The 24,377-nt window shown below is 39.9% G+C and overlaps 1 protein-coding gene across 5 annotated transcripts in view; it reads left to right on the top strand.

Moving 5' to 3' along the window:
* The window catches only part of SLC12A1 (solute carrier family 12 member 1), a 100,306-nt gene that overhangs the window by 19,532 nt on the left and 56,397 nt on the right, over positions 1 to 24,377 (top strand). For 3 of the 5 annotated variants that reach the window (XM_032297532.1, XM_032297531.1, XM_032297530.1), the window contains 9 exons: positions 2,470 to 2,609; positions 4,044 to 4,154; positions 6,381 to 6,492; positions 8,487 to 8,614; positions 14,865 to 14,949; positions 17,841 to 17,992; positions 19,963 to 20,070; positions 20,391 to 20,514; positions 22,613 to 22,714. In XM_032297532.1, coding sequence (XP_032153423.1) covers positions 2,470 to 2,609; positions 4,044 to 4,154; positions 6,381 to 6,492; positions 8,487 to 8,614; positions 14,865 to 14,949; positions 17,841 to 17,992; positions 19,963 to 20,070; positions 20,391 to 20,514; positions 22,613 to 22,714 — 1,062 coding nt within the window. Of the gene's footprint in view, positions 1 to 394; positions 491 to 2,469; positions 2,610 to 4,043; positions 4,155 to 6,380; positions 6,493 to 8,486; positions 8,615 to 14,864; positions 14,950 to 17,840; positions 17,993 to 19,962; positions 20,071 to 20,390; positions 20,515 to 22,612; positions 22,715 to 24,377 lie in introns of all 5 variants that reach the window. The other 2 variants (XM_032297528.1, XM_032297529.1) reach the window with 1 other exon arrangement.

The raw sequence follows: 24,377 nt of genomic DNA, 5'->3' as shown, positions 1-24,377 counted from the left end.
CTATTTGGCGGAGCTGGATGCCGAAGGAAGCCTAAGGTACACTTAGAATAGTCCTGGTCTTCTCTGGCCTCTTTTCCAACGGATCTCTCTGGCACATTGTAGGTCGTGCGTTATAGATGTGCACCTCCCTTGGGTAAACGTTTTCTTTTTCAGGCTATCTGCACACGTCTAGCTGATGTTCCTTGGAAAATGATTCTCAGCCTTGGCTTCAGTTTTAAAGTTTAGTACATTTCAGGCGCTTCCTAGACCTTCATGAAATGGGATTCTTTAGAACATTTCAGATTTTCACAGGGAGGGGGACCTTTCTGTGATGAGATTCAGACTGCTGCTTCCTGAAGTACTGGTGACTTCTGTCAGTACTGGAACCAAACACCTTTCTTGGGGGATTTTGCAGGTCTTGGAGTCATCATCATTGGCCTGAGTGTGGTCGTGACGACACTCACAGGTATTTCTATGTCTGCTATTTGCACGAATGGAGTAGTAAGAGGAGGTAAGCTGATTAATTTACTTATGACTGGAGGCTTGGTAACTAGTCATGTCTGGAGTTAGTTTACTATTGGTAGTGAAATTTACATATTGCTAATTAATCACCAGTGTCCTAAAACAAAACAAAATAATCCAAAATTTAAACAGCAAAGCAAATTTTTCTCAGCTAAAATTAGAATATCTTCATTGACATGACCCATTTCTTGTGATGAGACATGTTTATAAAGTGGAGAGTGACTATGTGTCTGCTAAGAAGGTATGGAATATTATAGCAAAATATATGGCTTCTTTGTACCTTGGATGAGACCCACTGGCTCTCTCGCCGGTCCCGTCAGCGTGGGTCTTCTCAAGTGCTCCAGTTGGCATTGCTGATGCTTCCTACTCAGTAAACCACTCCTGCACTCAGGCCTCGAGGCTCACCCCAAACACTGTGCTCCCAATGGCCAACAGGCAAGGGAATATCATTAAAAGGGAATAAATAAATACATAAGCAAAGAGTTATTTTCAAATCATCTCGGAGTAAGCAGGCCTAGGCAGAAAGTGAAATGGATGAAATGTATCGTGTTCTTCTAGCTTCCTCTGTGGCCCCTCCCCTTCCCCTTTGGTTTCTCTGGTTATCGGCTTGGGCACCTTATCCAGGTCTTCCTACTCAGGGCCTTCTAAAACACCATCCTGCCCAGGACACACCTCCACTGTCAACTTCTGCCTGTCTCTCTTGTTGACCCAGCTCACCTAGGTAACTGGCTAGCTCATTTGTTTAAGGTAACCTGTATAAAGGAAATAAGGGGGATTTGCTTCACCCAGACTATATGTTACATTTTTAGAGAGGACTTTGACCCCTGAGCCCAAAAGAGTTACTATAGTGAAAGAAATTTCTTCTCAGTAAAAAGTAATTTTGTGCGGCCGGGCACTGTGGCTCACGCCTGTAATCCTAGCACTTTGGGAGGCCGAGGTGGGTGGATCACTTGAGGTCAGGAGTTCAAGACCAGCTTGGCCATCATGATGAAACCCCACCAAAAAAAAAAAAAAAAAGTAATTTTGTTTTGTTTTTGGGCGTGTTTGTCATTCCTGTGCCACCTGTACCCACCTTCAATGCCAGCTTAGTATAGCAAGCCATAATCTTACCATGGTCTGTGATAGTAAGACCTCCTAACATCTAGTCCTTTTCACCCTCAGTAAGCTGCCCTAGGTACCCTCTAGGCAGCTGACCAATCTAGTTCCATCCTTCACGTGCACAGAAGTATTATATATATTTAAAAGAACTACCTTTTCAGTGTTCAAGGGCGAAGTAATTGTTCCAAACCCTCCCTGCTTTTCTTCCTACTCACCACCCCCAAACACATACTCTCAGTGGCCAACAGGCAAGGGACCTCCTTGCTACACCCATACATATATGAGTATTGAGCAATAATAATCCCTTCTGGAGCTAAAAACATAGAAGAGCAAGTTTGTTTAATAGAATGGATAATACGTCACACTATACAGATATCTTGTTTTATTCGGCACACATATATCTGAAAATATGTATATATATAACGTATATACACAACAGAAAGGAAGTTAGAAAAACAAATATAAACCTCACCTACTTCATTTTCTACCTAGACTTTCCTACTCCTAGAGATTTTGGATATAAAATTTTACTTCAGTTGCATTATTAATTTGAATCCTCCAGTGATATTTTTAAGAAGACAACACATTTTTTGGTAAAGTTTGCTGTGTTCTTATTTGTAGCCTTTTTACATTTAGATTTTAATAGATTGTATTTTATTAAGTCAGGATACCTCTATTGCAGATCAAGTAGAGAGTACCAAGAAGGGCTAAGTTATTCATTGGGGTAAACCAGGATTCCAAAAATTGTTAGGAAGTGGTGATACTGTTATTGAAATAATTCACGCTGTAAATGTTCTCAGATGTTCATAATCATTTGGTCATATATACTAGGAGTTCCTCAATGTAAAGTATGTTCATTTCTTGTTTCAGGTGGGGCCTACTATCTTATTTCCAGAAGTTTAGGGCCCGAGTTCGGTGGGTCAATAGGCCTGATCTTTGCTTTTGCTAATGCAGTCGCTGTTGCTATGTATGTGGTGGGATTTGCTGAGACTGTAGTAGATCTTCTTAAGGTAATTAAAAGCTTTTCTTTTTTTCTTCCAAGCAGGATAATTTAGTTTAGTTTGCCTTCTTAGGGCACTAGGCAATATCATTAGAACTAAATGAGAGGAAAAACATCAAATATAGTGGTAGGAGCCTGGGCTTGGCATCAGAAGATCTGGCTTTGAGCCCAGGTTCTCACCTTTACCATTCAAGAAAGTTTGAATTACTTCCTCTTTTCTTCTGAACTTTGTTTCCCGAATGTATAATACGGGTTAATAATACTGTTATATGTATTTCACAGAAGAGTGGCACAGATCAAATGAAATAATGTGCATGAAATATTGTGTAAAATATGAAACATCAGATAAATAACGGATATTGCCATCAACAGTAATACTAAGATTATGGTTATAGATTTCCAAAAGGAAAGAAAGTTTAAAATTAAAATAACTCAGCCAGGCGTGGTGGCTCACACCTGTAATCCCAGCACTTTGGGAGGCCGAGGCGGATGGATCACGAGGTCAAGAGATCGAGACCATCCTGGTCAACATGGTGAAACCCCGTCTCTACTAAAAATAGAAAAAATTTTTTTAAAAAAAGGAAAGAAAGAAACAAACAAAAAATTCAAAAATTAGCTGGGCATGGTAACACACACCTGTAATCCCAGCTACTCGGGAGGCTGAGTTGGGAGAATCACTTGAACCCAGGAGCTGGAGGTTGCAGTGGCCAGGATCACACCATTGCACTCCAGGCTGGCAACAAAGAGAGACCCCATCTCAAAAAAAAAAAAAAAATGTTTTTTAATTTAAAAAAATTAAAATAACTTACCAGAAAACTAGCCATTTCCTAGTTTAGGTGCCCTGTCTAGGATGTTGTATGTGCAAGCACATTACTTAGATGATATATCAACTGATTTCCAGCCCTTTTCTCATAGTAACAATAGTGTTCACCGAATTTAATTGGTGAAAGTGCCTCTATATAAAAATTAGATAAATAAATGAGCTTACAGTTCATAAGGTACATAATCTTCAAGACTTGCATTATCAGGTTTGTGTCATCTGTTCTTAAATAGTACACCACTTAATTTTCAGTATTTATACTGTAAAACACTCATTTTTATTCCCCTAGGATTCTCCTTGACAGACAGAAACAGCTAGTCATTCTTCTGAAATAAAACACAATATGTATGTGTATACATATTTTTCCTTAGTACTACAACAGCTTCAAAAGCTAGAATGAATCTCTAAAATGTCTAACTTCTAACCTTGACTATCAAAGGCCTTATTATCACAGAAAAAAAAATGCCAAGTTTTTATCTTCATAAATGTATGAATACTCCATTTTTCTATTACCTATATGGCCCCAGGTATAATTGTATAGTGTCTCTTTTTGCTGCTAAATGCTGCAATAAGATTCGCATACAAAAAGCTGTATCTCTAACCATTTAATAATTTTTTCCCCAGGAGAGTGATTCGATGATGGTGGATCCAACCAATGACATCCGGATTATAGGCTCCATCACAGTAGTGATTCTTCTAGGAATTTCAGTAGCTGGAATGGAATGGGAGGCAAAGGTAAATTTCTCAAAAATGATGTTATCAACAATGGCTGGTCAGGTCCTGAACAAATTGCAGGAGTAGAAGGAACCCCGTATTCAAAAAGAATTGCTGTTATTACCTGCTATGGTGAAATGAATAGGCAAGTGCTAGGTGGAACACCAAGCCTGCAAAGCGCAAAGCCCAAGCAGTCATGACTCAGGCTCACAAGTCACATGACCGCTGTGTTTTATGTCTTTGTGCTGTCATCAAGGTGGCTGCCTTATACCCAGACCCCTTATGACCACAGCAGTGGAGCACGGTGGAAACCTGGGTCTCTCAGTCACAAACCCAGTTCCTCTTTCGAGCTGCCTGTGGGTGCAGAAGCCCAAGAGAAATGACAAGTGTGTTGGGAGAATATGAGAGGCAAAAACTAACATTTTGTTCTGAAACCCAGTACCTCACCAGCAAATGTGGGCAAATCATAGGCTTTAGAACCAGAAACCCTGTGAGTTTAGTGATAAAATGGATAGCAAATTTCTAAATGATGAGAAACATGTCTTTTGCCTCCTTTGTAATTCCCTCAAGTGATGGGTGTAGTTGAAAATAATCCTACATGCCTGTGGATAAAGTAGCTAGATCTCAGGTGGTCATCAGGCCTAGAAAGACAGCCAAAGCCTCCCACTTGTGTAAGTCAATAGAAAACATTCCTACATGGCATTTATTTGTAGATTATGCATTCACAAGTCAACAGAAATTAAGTAAGTGCCTACTACATGTTAAGCATTCTTCTAGGCACTAGATATTCACCTGTGACCGAAACGGGCTTAATCCTTACGTATGGTCTATGAAGAGATGAATAATAGGCAAACAAATAAATAAATATAAAAAGATAATTTGTGAAAAGTAGAATCAACAAGACACCGTGATGAAAAAACACAGGAGAACCCTACTTCAGATAACTGTATTCCCTGAGTGAGGCAGTGAAGTTTAGTAGCAGTAGAGGGTACATTTAAAGCTCTAGCTCTTTAGTTAGAGAGCCTGAATTTCCATCCAGTTTATATCTCTGTGGTCTTCAGTGAATTACTTAAACTTTCGGTGCTTCAGCATCTTTATCTTTAAAATGAGGAGAATAATATTGCCTACTTCATAAAGCTGTCAGTTTGTTAATGGTTTTATTTACATAAAAGAATACAGATAAAGTTAAATCTGCATCTGTTCTATTGTAAGCCCTCAGTGACCAGGTAACTGTTATTATTTAGATTAAATGGGCCAGGCGCAGTGGCTCACACCTGTAATCCCAGCACTTTGGGAGGCCAAGGTGGGTGGATCATGAGGTCAGGAGTTCGAGACCAGCCTGGCCAACATGGTAAAGCCCTGTCTCTGCTAGAAATACAAAATTAGCCGAGCATGGTGGCGTGCGCCTGTAGTCCCAGCTACTCAGGAGGCTGAAGCAGGAGAATTGCTTGAACCCAGGAGGTGGAAGTGCAGTGAACCAAGATCACACTATGGCATTCCAGCGTGGGTGACAGAGCAAGACTCTGTCTCAGGAAAACAAAATTAAATAAAATATAAAAGATTAAATGGTCAAGAAAGGCCTCTCTGAGGAGTAACTGAGATTTAAAGGATGAAAAGAAGGAAATGGCCATGCAAGGAATAGAGTGAAGTACTTTGTAGGTAAAGGAAACAGCATATGGCAACACCAAGCCATAAACACCTTGCAACATTGGAAGGGCTGAAGGAAGACCATCTGGCCAGCAAACCTTGCAGACTGCTTGTGCTGAGCACACACCAGCAGCCTGACATCAAGTGCACTGGGCATCGCAGGAATTCTATTCATCATTCTGCATTCTCGAACCCCTGCAGTTAGCACTGGAAACAGAAACAACCCACAAGTGCTCTTCTAAAAACAAACAAACAAACAAAACCCCCCTAAAGTCTATCAGTGTTAAAACTTTTGGCTTCATTTACATTCCTGGGACAATGGTGGAAGTTACCCACCTGCTACTTAGAATGTTACAGAAATGTCACCTTCAAGTGCCCAAACCCATACTCTATTCAAAATGAGGTCTATACATCGAAGTAGAATAAGGCCTATTTAGATGCCATTTTAATAAGGATGCACTTATTACCTACTCTGGTAGCAGAGACATAACTGAAATAATCAGATAGAGCCTTTCTGCAGTAGACACTTACAACTTTTATAATTATGCAAAAAGTTGTTAAATAAATCTAATTTGCTTTCCTTTTACCTTGTTATTCCAGGCCCAAGTGATTCTTCTGGTCATTCTTCTCATTGCCATTGCAAACTTCTTCATTGGAACTGTCATTCCATCCAACAATGAGAAGAAGTCCAGAGGTTTCTTTAATTACCAAGGTACATGGAACACATTGGCTGTTTTTCATTAAATCCTTCTCCATTGCCTTCCTCATCACCATCCCCATCACCCCAACGCCAGCCATTGGAATGTCTGGTTCTCCTCTCAAGCCACCTGTGGGTGCGGAAGCCCAAAAGAAATGGCGGGTGTGTTGGAGGAACATAAGAGAGGCAAAAACTATCATTCTCTTCTGAAACCCAGTGCTTCACCAGAAAATTTGGGCACACCATAGGCTTTCAAACCAGCAAATCTCTGAGTTGAACTAGTGATAATTAAGTAGTGATAAAATGGATAGTAAATTTCTCCAGGGAAGAGCCTGGAGTTGGATTCAGGAGACACAAGGTTGGGTCTCAACACTGCCACTTACCAGCTGGACTGAACTCCTAATGTGACTGGGTTGCAGATTTTCCTGCCAAAATGTGGACGATAATAAGAACTTCCTGAGGGAATTTTGAGAAACGAGTCAGACAGTGGATGTGAAAGTGCTTTGTAAATCTTTTGTTGTTACTATCAAATAGTAGAAAGAGAGAAACACAGCTCAGTTTGTTCAACCGCTGCAGAGCACCAAAGTCAAACGTAGTCATTTCTTTCTTCCTGCTAGACTTGTTTGCACCTTGCTTTCCCATAGCATTACCCAGTTAAGCATCACTGTCAGGTTTTCAGGCAGAAAAGATTGTAGGAGTTACTTGGTGTAGCATCCTGTGACAACATCACTGAGCATGAAATTTGACTTCTTTTTCTTTTACTCCTTCTATCTGTTTTCGCCTGTCTTTCCCCTCTAGCTTCCTCAAGAATCCACGGCTGAGTTTTTAAATCTTTCCCTTCATTATTTACTCGGTTGTCAGTATTTGTTTCTTTTTGATATCACATACCTCTTTCTTCCTGATTCTTTTTCTCCATAAAGACTTTCCGGTTTGCTTTGCATCTTAACATCCTTTTCCTTTCTATTATTTTCCCTCCTTTGCACTCCTGTCAGATTTTTTTCTTTAAGCCTTTTTCCCTATTTTTATATCCCAGGTTCTTTTGTCCACATTTTTCTTCCTCCTCTTTTCTCTTTTTTCCTTCTGTTGTTCTTCTAGGTTGTTTCCTTTCTATCTGAGTAATTTGGTGACAACCTGTGGAATGGTATTATTTCATTAGCAAAGCTCCTCAACATACTATTCTCCCATACTGAGGATTTGATATAAGCATCGAAGATCTAATCTCTGGAAGTGAAGAGTAAAAAGATTAGTATATTTGTAACAAAGTTGTAAAGTAGACGCACCCACAAGGCTCTTCAGCTACAAAAAAAAGGCATAGAACACCAGTGTGTTGATTGTTTATGGTATTGATACATGTGAGAATGTAGTTGTGTATGTGTGTGGATGCGGGTGGTGGTGTCATTGTGGGCATTCCAGGGTGGTCATGAGAGAATTCTTCATCTTCTCCTCTTTCAACCTTTTCTAGATTCAAAAAAGTTAGGCAGCCTGGATCTCTGTTGGCGCAAAAATTGATTTTTCAGAGCTATGTCATAGAGATCTAAAACCTTATGATACATATTTTGACTTTTGACAAATATTAACCTAAAGTCCTCAGGAGTACACCATATCTTCAAGTTCACTGCATTTAGACTATAGGAATGTGACTGGGCACTGTGGCTCACTCCTGTAATCCCAGCACTTTGGGAGGTGGATCACATGAGGTCAGGAGTTTGAGACCAGCCTGGTTAACATGGCAAAACCCCATCTCTACTAAAAATACAAAAAAATTAGCTGGGTATGGTGGTGGGCATCTGTAATCCCAGCTACTTGGGAGGCTGAGGCAGGAGAAGTGCTTGAACCCGGGAGGCAGAGGTCGCAGTGAGCCAAGATTGCACCATTGCATTCCAGCCTGGGCAACAGAGTGAGACTATAGGAATGTATTTGCATTTAGGGCTAGGGAAGCCAACAGTAACTTAATCTTCTACTCTATGAAAAATGTCTACCTGATAATTTTCTTATAATTTATGTTGCAGCATCAATATTTGCAGAAAACTTTGGGCCACGCTTCACAAAGGGGGAAGGCTTCTTCTCTGTCTTTGCCATTTTTTTCCCAGCAGCTACTGGGATTCTTGCTGGTGCCAATATCTCAGGAGATTTGGAGGTATGTTGTTTGCTCTGCTTTGCAGTCCTGGGAGATGGTGGTGCAGTTGGTGGGTAGCACAAAAAGCTAGAGAGGTTAAATGTGACCATATTACCCTATAGATTCAATCTGTAGGTTTCTGCAAGATTTCCTGATGATTTAAAAGTTCTCTTGTTTAACGCCATATTTGGATTTCTATTCCAGATAATTCTTTCAAAAGCCTTTTTCAGTAATATCAGAAGAACAGAGTAGTATGATAGTGTGACATATTTTCCCCAAATTAGTATAGTTCAGTGAAAAAAATACCAGAACCACCCTTTCTCTTTTAAACCCAAATGAATGAGAATATGAAACATTCCCGTAAAAGTGAAAACAAAACAAAACAAAGGAAAGGAAAATAATCACATTTTCACTTAGCATCCCACTCATTATTCGGTGTGAACTACTGCAAAAGCCTGGTATGAATTAGGATATGGGAATATTATAAAAGGACCAGCAACAGTGGCCTAAACAAGATGCAGGTTTTAATGTACAAAATCTAGCTCAGTTGGGCACAGTGGCACATGTCTGTAGTTCCAGGCACTTGGGAGGCTGAGGTGGGAGGACTGCTTAAACCCAGGAGTTTGAGGCCAGCCTGGGCAACACAGCAAGACTCTGATCTCTAAAAAACCAAAATATAAATTAAAATTTTATGTTAAGTCATGCCCAGAGGCTATCCAGTAGAATAAGAAAGGTCTGCTCCAAAAGGTAGCACAGGAACCCAGAGGACCTCTCTTGTTTCACTATTACTTTGTGGTTCACCCTTCATCTGCAGGGTCACATTCCAGTTCGTAGGAAGCGGGATAAGCATGTAGATGGCAAGCAATTCCTAGAACTTGCATGTATTGTTCCTGCTGACGTTCCATTGGCCAGAATTTAGTCTTGTGGCCTTACCTAGTTGCAAAGGAGGGTGGGAAATGTAGTCTGTATCTGGGCAGCCATGTACCCAGATGAAATTTTAGGGAATTCTAGTATTAAAAGGAGGAAAGTGGAAATGTATATTAGGTGATGATAAGCCATTTCTACCACACACCACACAAAGTAGAAGACACAGGTTTTACCTCAACAAATTTATAATCAACTTTGGAAGACAAGAAATATTTTCAAGACTCATCAAGAAATATACATACATGAAAACCATATGCATTGTCCAAGTGGGATGTGAAATAAAAATACGAAACAAATAATTGTTAAGTTAATCAGGGATGATTTTCTCAAGAAACTAACCTTTGAAGCTGAACATAAAGCAAAGGCTGGATGCTGGCTATGGATGAAGAAATACAGAGTATTCCAGGCAGAGAAGATAGTCGGGCGTGAGAAAACTGGGAACAGTGAGAAGTGTCTGACGGTTCAACTTAAGAGACCCTGATGGGGCTCAGTCACCTTGAAGGCAAAGGGAAACAGCTGTTGGAGGGACTTGAGCCAGAGGTGCTTGCCCTAGAATATAACTTCATGAAAGTAGAGACTTGCCTTTGATTTTGTTCATTGCTGTATCCTCAGAGCTGGTATAGCCTCAATAAATACTGAGTAAATAAATAAAGGCATTTAGACTTTTTATGTTAGGGGCCACAGTGCTATGGTAAATTCTCCAGCAGAAATATGGCATAAACATATTGTGCTGAAGTGCAGAAAGTTAAGAAACTTGTTTAAAACGATTCAAGTAGTATCGCTGCTGCATGAAATTTAGTTATGGATGTTGACCTCCTGGTTTCTCAGCTTTGGAAGAGTATCAGAAGTCACTGATTTATATATCTGCAAACTATACACACACCTTTAGATTAAAGACTATTGTTCTTTCTTTAGACTCCCCAAAAACTAATTTGTATTGGATGTTTAGTAGTCAGTTCAGATTAGCTGGCACTCACTGAGTTCCTGTTCATACCAGGTACTGAGGAAATAAGGAGATTCACCCCTCCCTCAAGGAGCTCATAGTCAAAGGGGGAGACAGACTTCCCTTATATGAATCAGAGCAAACAAGAGTAGAATCAAGAGCAAAGGAAAGAGGAAGCCACAATTTCCTGTTTCTTCAGAAGACGGGATACTCAATCCAGATTTTGAGGGATGAACAGAAGTTTGCCAACAGGACAAAGAAAGGAGGGACATTTGGAACAGAAGGAATGGGATTTTTTTTAAAGGCACTGAGAAAGTTGCTGCTAATGAGAATTATTACATGTGCAGAGTAGGGTATGTAATCCTTCATCAATACATTAATAAACATACTTACAAGAATTTTCTATGTGCCCTATGTACTCGGGGAGTAAACAAAGAAAGAGACGATATTATTTCTGCCTGAAAAGACAAGACTTAAAATTCCTCTCTCAAAATAAGTGTTAACTTGATTTAGGGTTGTTACATTAGTAAAGAACTTTTTATTTATTTAGCAGCCTCTACTGAGAAATATCTTGATTTTGAGTTCATATGTAAAAAACTACAAAGAAAGGCCTGTTACGATTTTAGGGGCATACATGGTCATAATATTATTGTAGAATGTTGCATTCTTTTTATTTAAAAATACTTGTATGATTTTATAATTAAGGTTAACTTTTAACACATACACTACTGTATACTATATACTTTTACTCTATACAGAACTCAGGGGTCCTTTTAACTACAGATGGTAGAATTTGAATATTATCCCCCAACTAGCTAGAGACTCTAAGGAGGTTAGACAAACGGGTAACATGATTAAATACGTGTTTTAGAGAGAACCTGCTAACAGCTTGTGGAGGGTGGATTGGAAGGTGGGGAATGGGTGTAATAGGTAGAAAGACTGGAGGCAGAAAGACCAATTAGAGAATATTATTAAGAGTCTGGACAAGAGATGACATGGGTCTGATTTAAGGCCATGCAGAGGACAAGAACCAAAGATGTCAGCTTTTGTTAAAGTTTGGAAAGGAAATAGGAAAAAAAAAAAGGTTTTTTTACTATGATCCACAGTAAGAAACATTATATATCACAACCAAGTGCACACTTAGAAAAATTTCCCCAAAGAGTTCCCTGCTTTATTGCAAGCAATGCCTTCTGATATTCTCACATCAGTTCTGTTGTATTCTTTTAATGCTAGTTGTAACCTGTTGAATTGATTCCACAGTATAGTGGATGAGAAGAAGGAAGCTCACATTTGTCCATTGAGGTTGAAAATGGCAGAGGGACATGGGGCAGCAATGTCCAGTGAGTGGGTAGCTAGATTTATGAGTCTGGAGCTCTGAAAGGAACTAGGGCAGGGCTGGCAGCCATGGCATGGGTGAGTTCATGCAGGTATCTGCAAAAGGGAAGAGGGAGGCGGTTTGAGGCAGCATGGAGGGAGACAGACATTCAAAGTATTAATGGTAGAAAGCGAGTCCATGAAGAAAAAAGAGACAGCGCTGAGAAGTAGAAGAAATCAAAAGACAGTGGAGTCATGAAAATCAAGAGAGGAGCCTACTTCGAGAGGTAGTAACATGGCCACAAGCTGGAGTGTCTAGGAATGTTAAGCTCTGGGAGGTGACAATATGTTGGGAAATGGGGAGGAAACTTCAGTACTTGTAGATACTATTTCTCTCTGAAAGTGAGACTAGAAACAAAACATAATGGATTCAGTTCAATTTAGAAAACATTTGCTGTTTGCACACTATAGGGCAGGCAGGATCCAGAGCCCTGCTCACAGCCTCCGAATCCTCTCCAGAAGGCACTTCAGGCTGCCAGTGGCACAAGAGCATGCTACAAAGCTCCATTCCAGAATCTTATATTTGCTAATAATGCACTAACAGGCAATCTCTAAATAAGCACCTGGGAGAAGATTTAGAAAATACCCAAGTCTAATCAAGAAAGCTAAGAAGTGATTTCAGAGAAGCAAAATTAGGATGTAATTGATATACCCAAAAAACAGGGATCTAATAGATGGCTTGTATTCTGTTCTAAGGAAAAATATCATATTTAATGAAAAAAGGTAAAGAAGGTTAGATTTTGGGTTACTGCTTGTGGATGGAAACTGCATTTCAAGTGAAAACCTGATAATTTGTCAAAGTTCTCCTGAACCCTATATAGGGGAAAGCTAACCAGACCAGACAATGTGAATATATGATCATACACTAATGTATCAGCATCCAGATTTCTATGTTAAAGTCTTTGGATAATGGCTGGGCATGGTGGTCCATGCTTGTAAACTCAGCATATTGGGAGACAAAGGTGGGCAATTGCTTGAGACCAGCCTGAGCAACATGACAAAACACTGTCTCTACAAAATACAAAAAGAAATAGTTGGGCAAGGTGGTGTGTACCTATCATGCCAGCTACTTTGGAGGCTGAGGTGGGAGGATCACTTGAGCACAGGAAGGTTGAGGCTGCAGTAAACCTTGATTGAGCCACTGTTCTCCTGCCTGGGCAACGGAGTAAGAACCTGTCTCAAACAAACAAATAAATAAAATCAGTCTTAGGGTCATGATGGACTCTCATGTGACCCCTCTTAAGTCATTTTAGAGCTTGTAGCAGATAGATTAAAATAAAAGCTAAGTTTTGGGGATGTTTGTTTGTTTTGAGACGGTATCTCTCTCTGTCACCCAGGCTAGAATGCAGTGGCCCGATCTCGGCTCACTGCAACCTCCACCTTGAAGTTCAAGTGATTCTTGTGCTTCAGCCTACCAAGCAGCTGGGATTACAGGCACGCACCACCACATGCAGCTAATGTTGTATTTTTAGTAGAGATGGGGTTTCGCCATGTTGGCCAGGCTGGTCTCGAACTCCTGACCTGAGGTGGTCTGTCCACCTTGGCCTCCCAAAGTGCTGGAATTAGCCACGTGAGCCACAGCACCTTGGCAAAAACTAAGTTTTCATGTTTTAGGTACAAAACTGCCTTCCATCTTCACCTCTTATCCATATATATATAAAATACACTACATATTTTTTTTCATTCTTCCCACTGTCAGTTCTTTACATTTTACTCAGATCTCAAGAAATTCTTCATCAACAAAGTAAATTTTGGAACATAACGTGAATTGGGGGATTCAGCTGGTCCCATCTCAGCATGATTGCCTTCTTTTTCCTTCTACGTGCTGCCCCATTGCATACACCTGCCACACTGGCAACAATAGTTTGGAAGGAAGAGAGTGGGTATTTATGTCTCAGAACAAACCGTGGTGCAGATATTCCTAGAAGAGTGGGGAGGAATTAATGATCACAGAGTGGTTCCATAGGGCTGACTTACTGCCATGTGGGGCAGGTTTGCTTGATTCAGTTGTGGCTTCCAGTTGTCAAGTTGCGTCTACATTCACTATGCGTGACCTTTTTGATGGATTGTTCACATGTTTAAGTTTTCTTTTTCAAACACAAACTTTGTTTGACTGTATTGATTGCTTATTTGTATTGATGAGTCTAACGTGCTCTGGTGGGGGCACTCATACCTGCTGAGACTGTCCTTCTTCAATTCAATAGATATTGACTCCTGCTATATGCCAGGCACTGTCCTGTATAAGTGAAGACATTAAAATTTCTATTTAATAATTCCTGATAAGTTGAATACAGTTCAATATGCTACTTAAAAATTGATTTGCTATGATTTAGCCCCCCCCAATAGGATATAAAATGGCAAATTAAATATGATGTGAAGTCAACTCAGTGAATGTATATACACTTATAAGCAACAGAAAAGCCCATTTTCTGGTATAAGCTTGAATTTCCCTCTTTCTTTATGCCTGCTTATGAAAATTAAATATCTCCCATTGTAGATATTTCTGAACTAGATTCCAAATAGGGAATTTAAGGGATTGAAGAATTTAGTAAGTAGATCATCCTTTTTGCTCAGTCAAAAGTGATTTTTTATAGGCAAGCTTATGCTCAGTATAAAACAAATACACACAGAGATATCATCAACATGCCAGATATGTTTGTATATTTTCCCCTACAACTTCAAGACATGATACATTTAAATGAAATTTATAGGAGATAAAGAGAAGGATGAGGCCTTGGTGAGTGAACTACTGTACCTACTATATTTTTCTATAGAAACTTCCTTCTGGACAGTTAGAGATCTCTTCTGTTCAGCTGAAAATTTTACAGGTTTCTTTATTCACTCTGTACACCTTGTGTTTGTCCATAATAAAACTCAAGCCCATCAACTTGCCATTGGTTTTATCTTTTCTTAGAACTTGCCTCAGGTAGGCTCACCTAAAAATCTGAAAATATGAAAATAACTCCAAGTGATCTATGGTTCTTATTCTGCTCTGTATTCTTCTACTGCCACATTATTTTTTTAAAGGATCCCCAGGATGCCATCCCCAGAGGAACCATGCTGGCCATTTTCATCACCACTGTTGCCTACTTAGGGGTTGCAATTTGTGTAGGTAAGTGGTACGTCTCTAGTGTAAGAATGTCAGAATCATGAGGGGTCCAGTTATTCACGTCTAGTGGGCTTTCAATGGAACATAAATACAAAGATTTTTTAAAGGCAACAATTTTAATTCCTTCTTGGTACCTTAATGTTAGTGATTTGGATGCTTTAGGGATTTAATGCAATTAAGCTATAATACAGGCATCTCCGGGTCAGGCTTGAGTAAAGCTAATCAGGTTGTCATTCTACCTGAACACAAAGAGGGTTCCATTTTACTATCCTTGATTATAATCCCACTGCTAAGGAGGCTACCACTTTCAGGATACACTTCCTTTGTTCTAAGAGGCAGGAGAGAAACAGAATAGAGAAAAGAAGTGAAAAACAAAACCATCTAAACTTAAAAACAGCCTGAGGGAAGTATGAAAGATATGGAATTTGTGACTGTGTCTCATCCTTGCACTGCTATCCCTAATATGGAAATGTCGCTGTCACCAGTTGACGGAAAATCAGAACAAGACCCAGCAGTGTGGGCAGCTGGCCCCTATATTGTTCAGTGAACAGACAATACTTGTGCTCACCGGCTGTTCCTGAGGATCACTTGGGTTCCACCTGCTGCCTGCAGCCATACCTCCTCCTGGTCAGGGGCTGCCTCCTACTTTTGCCATAGTAGGAGAGGAAGAAATGTGGTTTCCCAACATTTAGAGAAGAAAACCATCTTTTGTGTACAATAGGGAAAACAGCTCCAGGCTGGACACTGTGGAGGCCAAAGGGCACATCCCAGTCCTCTTCTGTTTACTGTAAGAGAAATTGAGAAGGTGCATGTACCTACAATTGGTTTCTGGAGATAAAAGCAAAAATTGACCATAAATCCTTCCTGGTCTCACTGTCTTTAATCTGAGGAAATTTGATAACTTTGTTAAAAGTATTGCTGGGGCTGGGCACAGTAGCTCATGCCTGTAATCCCACTATTTTGGGAGGCTGAGGCCAGAGGATTGCTTAAGCCCAGGAGTTCAAGACTAGCCTGGGCAATACAGTGAAACCCCAGCCCTACAAAAAATAAAAAATTAGCCAGGAATGGTGGCATATGCCTATGGTCCCAACCACTCGGAAGAGTGAGGTGAGAGGATTACTTAAGTCTGGAAGGTCAAGGGTGCAGTGAGCTGTGATCACACCACTGCACTCCAGCCTGGGCACAGACTGAGACCATGTGTCAAAAATAAATAAATAAATAGATGGATAGATAGATAGATAGATAGATGTATTGCTGGGGCATGTCCAAGTTTAGTTACATGTAGAGAGATTTTTTTGTTTCATTGCTTTAGGTAATCACATTTTTAAATGATATTGAAACCACTAAAGTTAAATTTCTCAAGTGGTTTTCTTTTTTACTGCAGTTAAAGTGAGGGAATGAGTAAAGTTATAGATCTGCTTTCAGAGTTTCTGATTTTGCCCATAATGGGTGGAAAAATAAGCATTTCTACACTTTCCCAGCATAGGAGGATAGTCATGGAGTGAATGTCCTGTCATTAGAACAAATAATGGCTCATGGCCTGGCTTCATGGAAATTTTGAGAGATCTATTATGGAGAGGTTAAAATACATGATTCAAAGAATTCAGTTCAACATAAATGAACAACACAAACAGGTAAAATATGAATGAATAGTTTATAATCGACATCCATGATTTCCAGCATTCAAGTAGAGGCTGGCAGGCTACCTCTCAGGACTCTGATAAAAAGAATCTCTGCAAGGATTATTTTAAATGGCTCTTTCAAATAGAATATTCTCTGATTTTCTTTTAAGTCTCCCAAATTCAAAGAATGTGGATTTCATGGCTAAGATTAAGGAATCCCATTCATTCCTGTCACTGGGACCTGTCTTAAGGGTATTAGCAAGGCATAAGAACCCACCCTGGGTAGAGTTTGAAAGGCAAAGCAGTTTTATTGGTTAATATTTAGTTTGTAAAGTATTTATCCTTCATGTAGTTCAGAAAAGTTTACATATTCTTTACACATATATTCATATATTTCAAAAATCTTATCAAATACATAATGGCAAAGATTAGTTAGAAAAAATTACAAGGGAAAGCTTTATTCACATTAAGGCTGTGTGAGCACAGTAAGGATTGGTGAGCACAGGGAGAAGTAACAGTGATTAAAATATATATCAAGGGTCTTTTAAATGGCCACAATACCATTTTTAAGAGTCTATCCTAGGAGAAAAAGCTTATGTGCAAAGATGTTCATCATAGAATTCTTATAATAGAAAATAACATATATTCAAATGTATGAAAATAATGGAATAGATCAACTGAGATAGATATTTGATCAATATTATTTTACCCTTACCTAGGAAATCTGAATATTGTATTCTAAACCATTTTCTTTATTGTTTAAACCATTAAAATTGCATATAATGTAGAACCGTAACTGTTTTATAAATCATGCAAGGAGTATCATTAGTTGAAAATAAGGGCTGCGTTCTCTTAATTGCTATAATAGAATTCCGTAATGCCACCCCTTGGTTCTCTTGCAGATGAGGAAATAAATCCTTCTACTTGAAAAATATCTGGTTGTTAGTACTAAGCCAGACGTATGTATGGCAGTACATATGAAGCACTGCCATACAAGTTTTAAGAGATCAGAAATTAAGACTCAGTGTCAACTCCCAAGTCTCTTACCTCTCAAATCTAAGTCACAAGAGGCAGTTGAAATGGCAGCCTGTTAAGAAAACTAGAAACCCCGGGACTCGGCAGATGGGAGCCTCCAGTTACCAAGAATTAGTCACAGTGAACAGAGGCTAAGAAATGGACCTGTTCAGACTCAAAGTAAACTATGTTTTCAGAATAAAACCGTAAGGGACCAGAACCTTATAAAGAAATAACAAGCCGCGGTTTTTTCCACAGGGGCCTGTGTGGTCCGAGATGCCACCGGCAACGTGAATGACACCATCATTTCTGGGATGAACTGCAATGGTTCTGCAGCATGTGGGTTGGGCTATGACTTCTCAAGATGTCGACATGAACCATGTCAGTATGGGCTGATGAATAATTTCCAGGTTTGAAGCAAAATTTTGAAATGTTCATTGCTATTATTTTATTTTTAGAATGTCTTATGGAGTAATACTTTTTAATCTGCAATGGATTGATTATTGACTGACAAGAACCCAGCAAGGGATGGGAGGGAAGAGAATCATACAGGCATTGTGTGTTAGCAAATCCTATGGTTACATTTACTGTGGTGGGGAGATAATAGGCATTCGGATGAATTGCATCACCAAGGAGAGGTCATCTCCTGGCACCACGTGTCTTCCGATCAGTTGGGCAAAATTTCATGGTGGAAAGGAACTTAAATTAGTTAGCACTTGGAATGTATTTCTTTCTTTCATAATTTTAGGGGTTTTTTTAGATTCAAGGAGTATCCTATATGTGCAGGTTTTTTACATGAGTGTATTGTGTGATGCTGAGATTTGGGGATATGAAAGCAGGTAGCCTCTGTTCACTGTGAGTAGTTCGCCCAGGTACTAAGCATAGCACTCAATAGCTAGTTTTCAACCTTTGCCATCCTCTGTCCCCAGTGTCTCGTTGCTACTTTATGTTCATGAGTACTCAGTGTTTAGCTCCCACTTATAAGTGAGAACATGTGGTATTTGGTTTCCTGTTCCTGTGTTAGTTTGCTCAGGATAATGGCCTTTAGCTGCATCCACGTTGCTGCGAGAGGGACATGATTTTCTTTTTATGTCTGTAACATTCCATGGTGTATATATATCACGTTTTCTTTGTACAGTCCACCATTGATGGGCATCTAGGTTGAGTCCATGTCTTTGCTATTGTGAATAGTGCTGCAATAGACATACAGGTGCCTGTATCTTTTAGGTTGGATGATTTGTTTTCTTTTGAATATATACCCGGTAAGGGGATTGCTGCGGTGAAGTGATAGCTCTGTTTTAAGTTCATTGAGAAATCTTGGAATGCATTTCATACAAGGCCAACAGCTTAGACAAAGCCTTTGAGCTGGCCCTGGAGAGGCTGGAAGACAAGGCTGAGAGAGAAATTGTGAGTGCCAGACGGGAGGTAAATAAGAGGGAAGGAACAATGGAAGTTAGAAAAACTAGGACTTTAAATATATTAATTTGTCGACATGATTGGTGAGCAGAGGGAGAAGTAAATTTGTTGTGAATGCTTCATTCTTTGTTTTAATAACCCACAAAGAGAAATTAACTCAGCTGAATTCATTATTCTAAAATATGACTTAAATTGATAGAATCACATCATGTCTCAGAGACAAAATTATGTTTAATGAGCACAGAAGTAGCAAAGGTCTAAAAAGCCTCTGTGTGCAGGAAGAAGAAAGGTTAATGGCTGCAAAAAGACTAGTAAAGAGATGAGCCTTCCCCAAACCTTATTAGAATACTACTTTCTGCTGGATAGAATTCCCCATCATCAAAGAAACATATGGCCACAAAGAACAGAGAAAAAAATGTCAAAATCCTTGAAACCATTTCCTTCTTTATTCTTTCCAGTATCTTCTGGATATATTGTGGTGAGCATTTATTATCTTATAAATAACCAAAAAAGCCATTTCTATTTAAAAAAAAATAAAATGAAGAATGCGAAAATGGGCTGAGCATGGTGGCTCACACCTGTAATCCCAGCCCTTTGGGAACCCAAGGAGGGCAGATCACTTGAGGTCAGGGGTTTGAGACCAGCCTGGCCAACATGGTGAAACCCCATCTCTACTAGAAATGCAAAAATTAGCCAGGCGTGATGGTGGGTGCCTGTAATCCCAGTTACTCAGGAGGCTGAGGTATGAGAATTGCTTGAACCTGGGAGGCAGAGGTTGCAGTGAGCCAAGATCACACCACTCCAGCCTGAGTGATAGAGGGAGACTCAGTCTCAAAAAATAAAAAATGAAAAAAGAATGCAAGAATGAAAATGAAGCAGAGGGAAAAAAAAATCTAGTTAAAAGCAATTTGCTTATGCAACAGATTCCTCAGAAAGTCTCCTGACTTGTACCTCTCCTCTCAAGGTCATGAGCATGGTATCAGGGTTTGGCCCCCTCATCACTGCAGGAATCTTTTCTGCAACGCTCTCCTCCGCCTTGGCCTCCCTTGTCAGCGCACCCAAAGTGTTCCAGGTAATACAAGCACAACAGCTCGTGCTTCTCCCTGTTGCTGTTTCCACAGAATGTGAATCAAGCTGAAATACTCACTCTCACTGGCAGTCATTTTCCATCATTTTCTGAAACAGTTAATGTTTGCATCTGGCTCAAGTGCTATGTCTGCCACATAGTCAAGATCGATTCAAATAATATAAAGAATGATAAACTGCAGTGTTAACTTGTGCCTCATCTTGTGTATCACTTAATCTTTCCCCAAATCTTCTCGTTTGAATCACCTAGAGAAAATAACTGTGCATAGCTATAAATGACAAATTTCTCCTCTTCTTTTCCATTAGGCTCTGTGCAAGGACAACATCTACAAAGCCCTGCAGTTTTTTGCAAAGGGATATGGGAAAAACAATGAACCCCTGAGAGGATACATTCTCACTTTTCTTATAGCCATGGCATTTATTCTTATTGGTTTGTAAAGTTTTCTTGTTTTTATTGAAAACCAGAGAGTTCTTCTGATTATTTATAGGGCTTTCCTTTTAGCATGAAAAAATTACCTGTTTTATGTTTAGGATCCCATTTGGGAATATTGGCATCTAAGAAGGAAATGAGAAATCCTTGTGTGTAGAGGGCCTTTGAGGAACTCAGGGTAGACTGGGTTTTAATCTGTTCTTTGAATCTGAGTGTTGGAAATCCATCCAGCAAAAGGCAGCTGAATCCTTCCTCCTACCTGCCTGAAATTGTCCAAATCTAGACATAGATGCCACTACCATATCTACCGTCCCGATGGCTGGCAGAATTGAATTGCCTATGTTAGTGTTCCTCAAACTGTGATTCACTGACCATCTATATCACAATCACCTGGGGTGTTTGGGAAAGTGCAGAGACTTCAGGCCCAATTCCAGAGTAACGTGAGTCAGACCCTCTGAGGATAAGGAGTCCACATTTCACAAGCTCCTCAAGAGATTCATAGACCACTGGTATCTGAGAACCACTCACCTAGACTATAATCTCTGCTTCCTCTCCTCAGGTGATATAGAAACAGCTACATAATCTTGGAGAGGCACATTCATCAACTTTAATTTGCACATTTCTCACTCTTCCCTAAGGCCTCACCTTTGCTGATGAGCATATCAGAGGAAAAGAAGCAGAAGGCAGAGGGCTTTGGGAGCCACACATAAGCAAGCAGAGACTTCCTCAGCACAGCAGTGCCAAGCAATGAGGGCTCCTCCTCATTGCATGTTAAACTCAGGAAGTGACTATAATTCATGAATCCTCATAGCATTTGTATGAGGCTGAAGAGGGGAATTTGTCTCTCTCTGTTAGATTTTTAAAAATTAAATTAAAAGTGATTATATAAAGAGATGTTTCCATTATGTAATTTAGTCTTTAAGATCCCAAATCATTGCCCTGTGCTGCATTTACATGAGAAAGTGACCAAAGTTTTAAAAGTTTTGTGTAAATTGAAATAATATCCTTTAAAATCACTCTTTCAGAACAAGTGGATTGGCTCCATGCATAAGCTTCATGGCAGCTGTTTTGCCTACTTTCTTGTTGGTATCCATATTCCAGAATCACACCTGCATTTGCATCATTACATCATTTGCATCACTGAGGGTGATAGATGTCTGACCTTCAGATAAAGGATAACATCTCTATGTTTTTTCTTATATTGCCCAGTAAAAAATCCAGCTAGAATGAAATCATACCAGACATTTACTCACTGAGGCAAAAGTATTTTGGGGCTGGGTGCAGTGGCTCATGGCTGTTAATCCCAGCACTTTGGGAGGCTGAGGTGGGCAGATCACGAGATCAGGGAGTTCAAGACCAGTCCAGCCAACATGATGAAACCTTGCCTCTACTAAAAATACAAAAATTACCTGGGTGTGGTGGTGGGCGCATGTAGTCCCAGCTACTAGGGAGGCTGAGGCAGGAGACTCGTCTGAACCTGGGTGGCAGAGGTTGCAGTGAGCCAAGATCGTGCCATTGCACTCCAGCCTGGGCGACAAGAGTGAGATTCCATCTCAAAACTAATAATAATAATTAATAATATTTTTGCTACCCCTGAGAGGTAGAACTCTCTAGAGATGTGGAAAAGGTATGAATGACAAAGAGTCCTGAAAATCAGAGAGCATATATTGGGTCTAGGCAGGGAGATTTCCACAGGGGAGCTTTCCGTGCACTGGTATTTAACTAATATCCTGCAAAGCCTATTTATTGTGTACCTAGCAGTTAAAGAACACAGGATTAGACGCCTCCAAAAAAGCTACAGGGGAGTTAATTGTATGCCCAGTCTCACATCTACCCATGGCCAGTTGAACTTTTTATAGGTAGAGGTCTCAATTGTCTAATTTTCTGATTGGTAGGCTTTTTTATTTCTTTCTTTATGGAAACCCTAGCTAAAAGCATGTATGTAGCCCCCAAAGAAAAATGACTAACTTCTTAAACTTTGACAGATGCTCACTATGTTTTCAATTTCCAAATAAAGTCAAGCTTCCAGACTATAACAGCTGTTTAGCCTCTGGTCTCATCACTCATACGTACATGTTCAATTCTGTTTCTTTTACAGCGGAACTGAACACCATTGCTCCCATCATCTCCAACTTTTTCCTGGCCTCATACGCACTTATTAATTTCTCCTGCTTCCATGCCTCTTATGCCAAATCTCCAGGTAAGCTTACTTCCAAAACTAAAATATGCCTAAGCAAACAGTTAGTTTGTCTCAATAAAATGAAATAAGTCAGTGAAAAGTGTTCAATCTGTCTTTATATGTTTCCTTACATCCTAGTGGGAAGCGTAAGCCACTTTATTTTGGTGAGTTTGGGGATGATTTTTGAAATAGAAAAAGAATCATTTGAGCAATGGCCTTTTTGACCAACCGTAAAGTCAATTTTCTCCTGTGGTAATAAATTATTCATTGCAAGAGAAACCACATTTATTTCAGCAGTAGAAAAACACCACTATTTATTTCCAGAGTGAAAGTGACCACAGAAGTGGAATTAATGTATATATTTGAAACTTCCTTACTATCAATTTGTTTCCTGCCCATGGTGCAGAAGAGAAGGATGAGTAGTTCCCATAATTACCTGCTGAGTGGAGGAGACGCAGATAGGCTGCATTGATGCTAGTGGCACCAGGGCCCCCTTTGGGCTGTGGTTTAAAGTTGTTCAAAACTTCACACCAAAGAACCTTCCCCTTTCTAGTCAGTCCTCACCTCTTTTTGCTTCCGTGGTCCACTTCAGTTTCCTCTGCCTTCCTGCCAGAATGGAGACGTCATTATCTACCTTCAGAAAGTTCTCCACCTTGAGGACTTTGACCCACCTTGAGGGATATATAAACGCATTTCCACTCGTTTAGGGCCTGACAAGATCTTAAGCCTCCTGTGGAAAACTTGTTTCCAATAAGACAAAATACAGATGGAAGACTAACCTTAATCTAACCAATACTTGGCTACAGAAAGTAGCAGAGGACTTTTTGTTTCTTCGTGTGTTTTGTTAACACAGAAATGTGTGACTCCGTGCCATGTTATGGCCACTTTTGAAAAATAAGGTGAAATAATAGAGGTATTATTTATGTGAAAAACAAGTGAAAAGGAGGATGGGAAAGAAAAGAGGGGCGGGAATATAGAAAAGCATATAAAGGAAGACACGTGGATATCCAAACCCAGAAAATGTCTGCCCACTGCCCCCGCCACCCAACACACACACACCCACACACAGACAGGAAGCCAGGCTCAGAAAAATAAGGCTATTTTCAATGATGTTCTTGAAGTGCTATTTCCATCTTGTGGCCATTTAGAAAATTGCTTCCTAACACTTAAAGTTCTGTTGTGTTTTGGCAACTCCTAATTAAAATGTGCCCCTTCATTAACGAAAGGCGCCCTTCAAATCGGAGAGTTTCCCTCCTATCCATACTGTCTTCCATTTGCTTTCACTTTAGGGAACTAAGAGAACACAGAAAACCCACGCACATGTGTGCACTGTGAGAATATTTTCATTGCAAAATGCATGACATATTAACACCTTGGGTTTAACAAGGCTTTGCTAGCCACTGGGTTTAAAAAGCCATTTCTCCCTCTTTTTCCATCAATTATTATTTCTGAAAGGGCAACCACTGTCCTCCCAGGGTAATGGAAGAGCTACCAGAACGTCAAGCAGATTGACTCTTGATGACTTCTCTGCCTTCTCCCTGGGAGCAAAAAGCCCATTGACTTCACTTTTTCTTTCTTAGACAACCAAGAAGTTTCTCCTCCCCGCCTGACAGGCCCCACTCTTTCCCTTCCTTCTGCCTCTTTTCAGCTCCTGAGGGCATAGATACTAGATGCTTAAGATTTG

This window comes from Sapajus apella, unplaced genomic scaffold (genome assembly GCF_009761245.1).
Source record: "Sapajus apella isolate SASKATOON/1434 unplaced genomic scaffold, GSC_monkey_1.0 scaffold37, whole genome shotgun sequence".
Lineage (NCBI taxonomy): Eukaryota > Metazoa > Chordata > Mammalia > Primates > Cebidae > Sapajus > Sapajus apella.
Note: the sequence above shows the minus strand (reverse complement) of the source record. Positions and strands in the feature narration are given on the sequence as shown.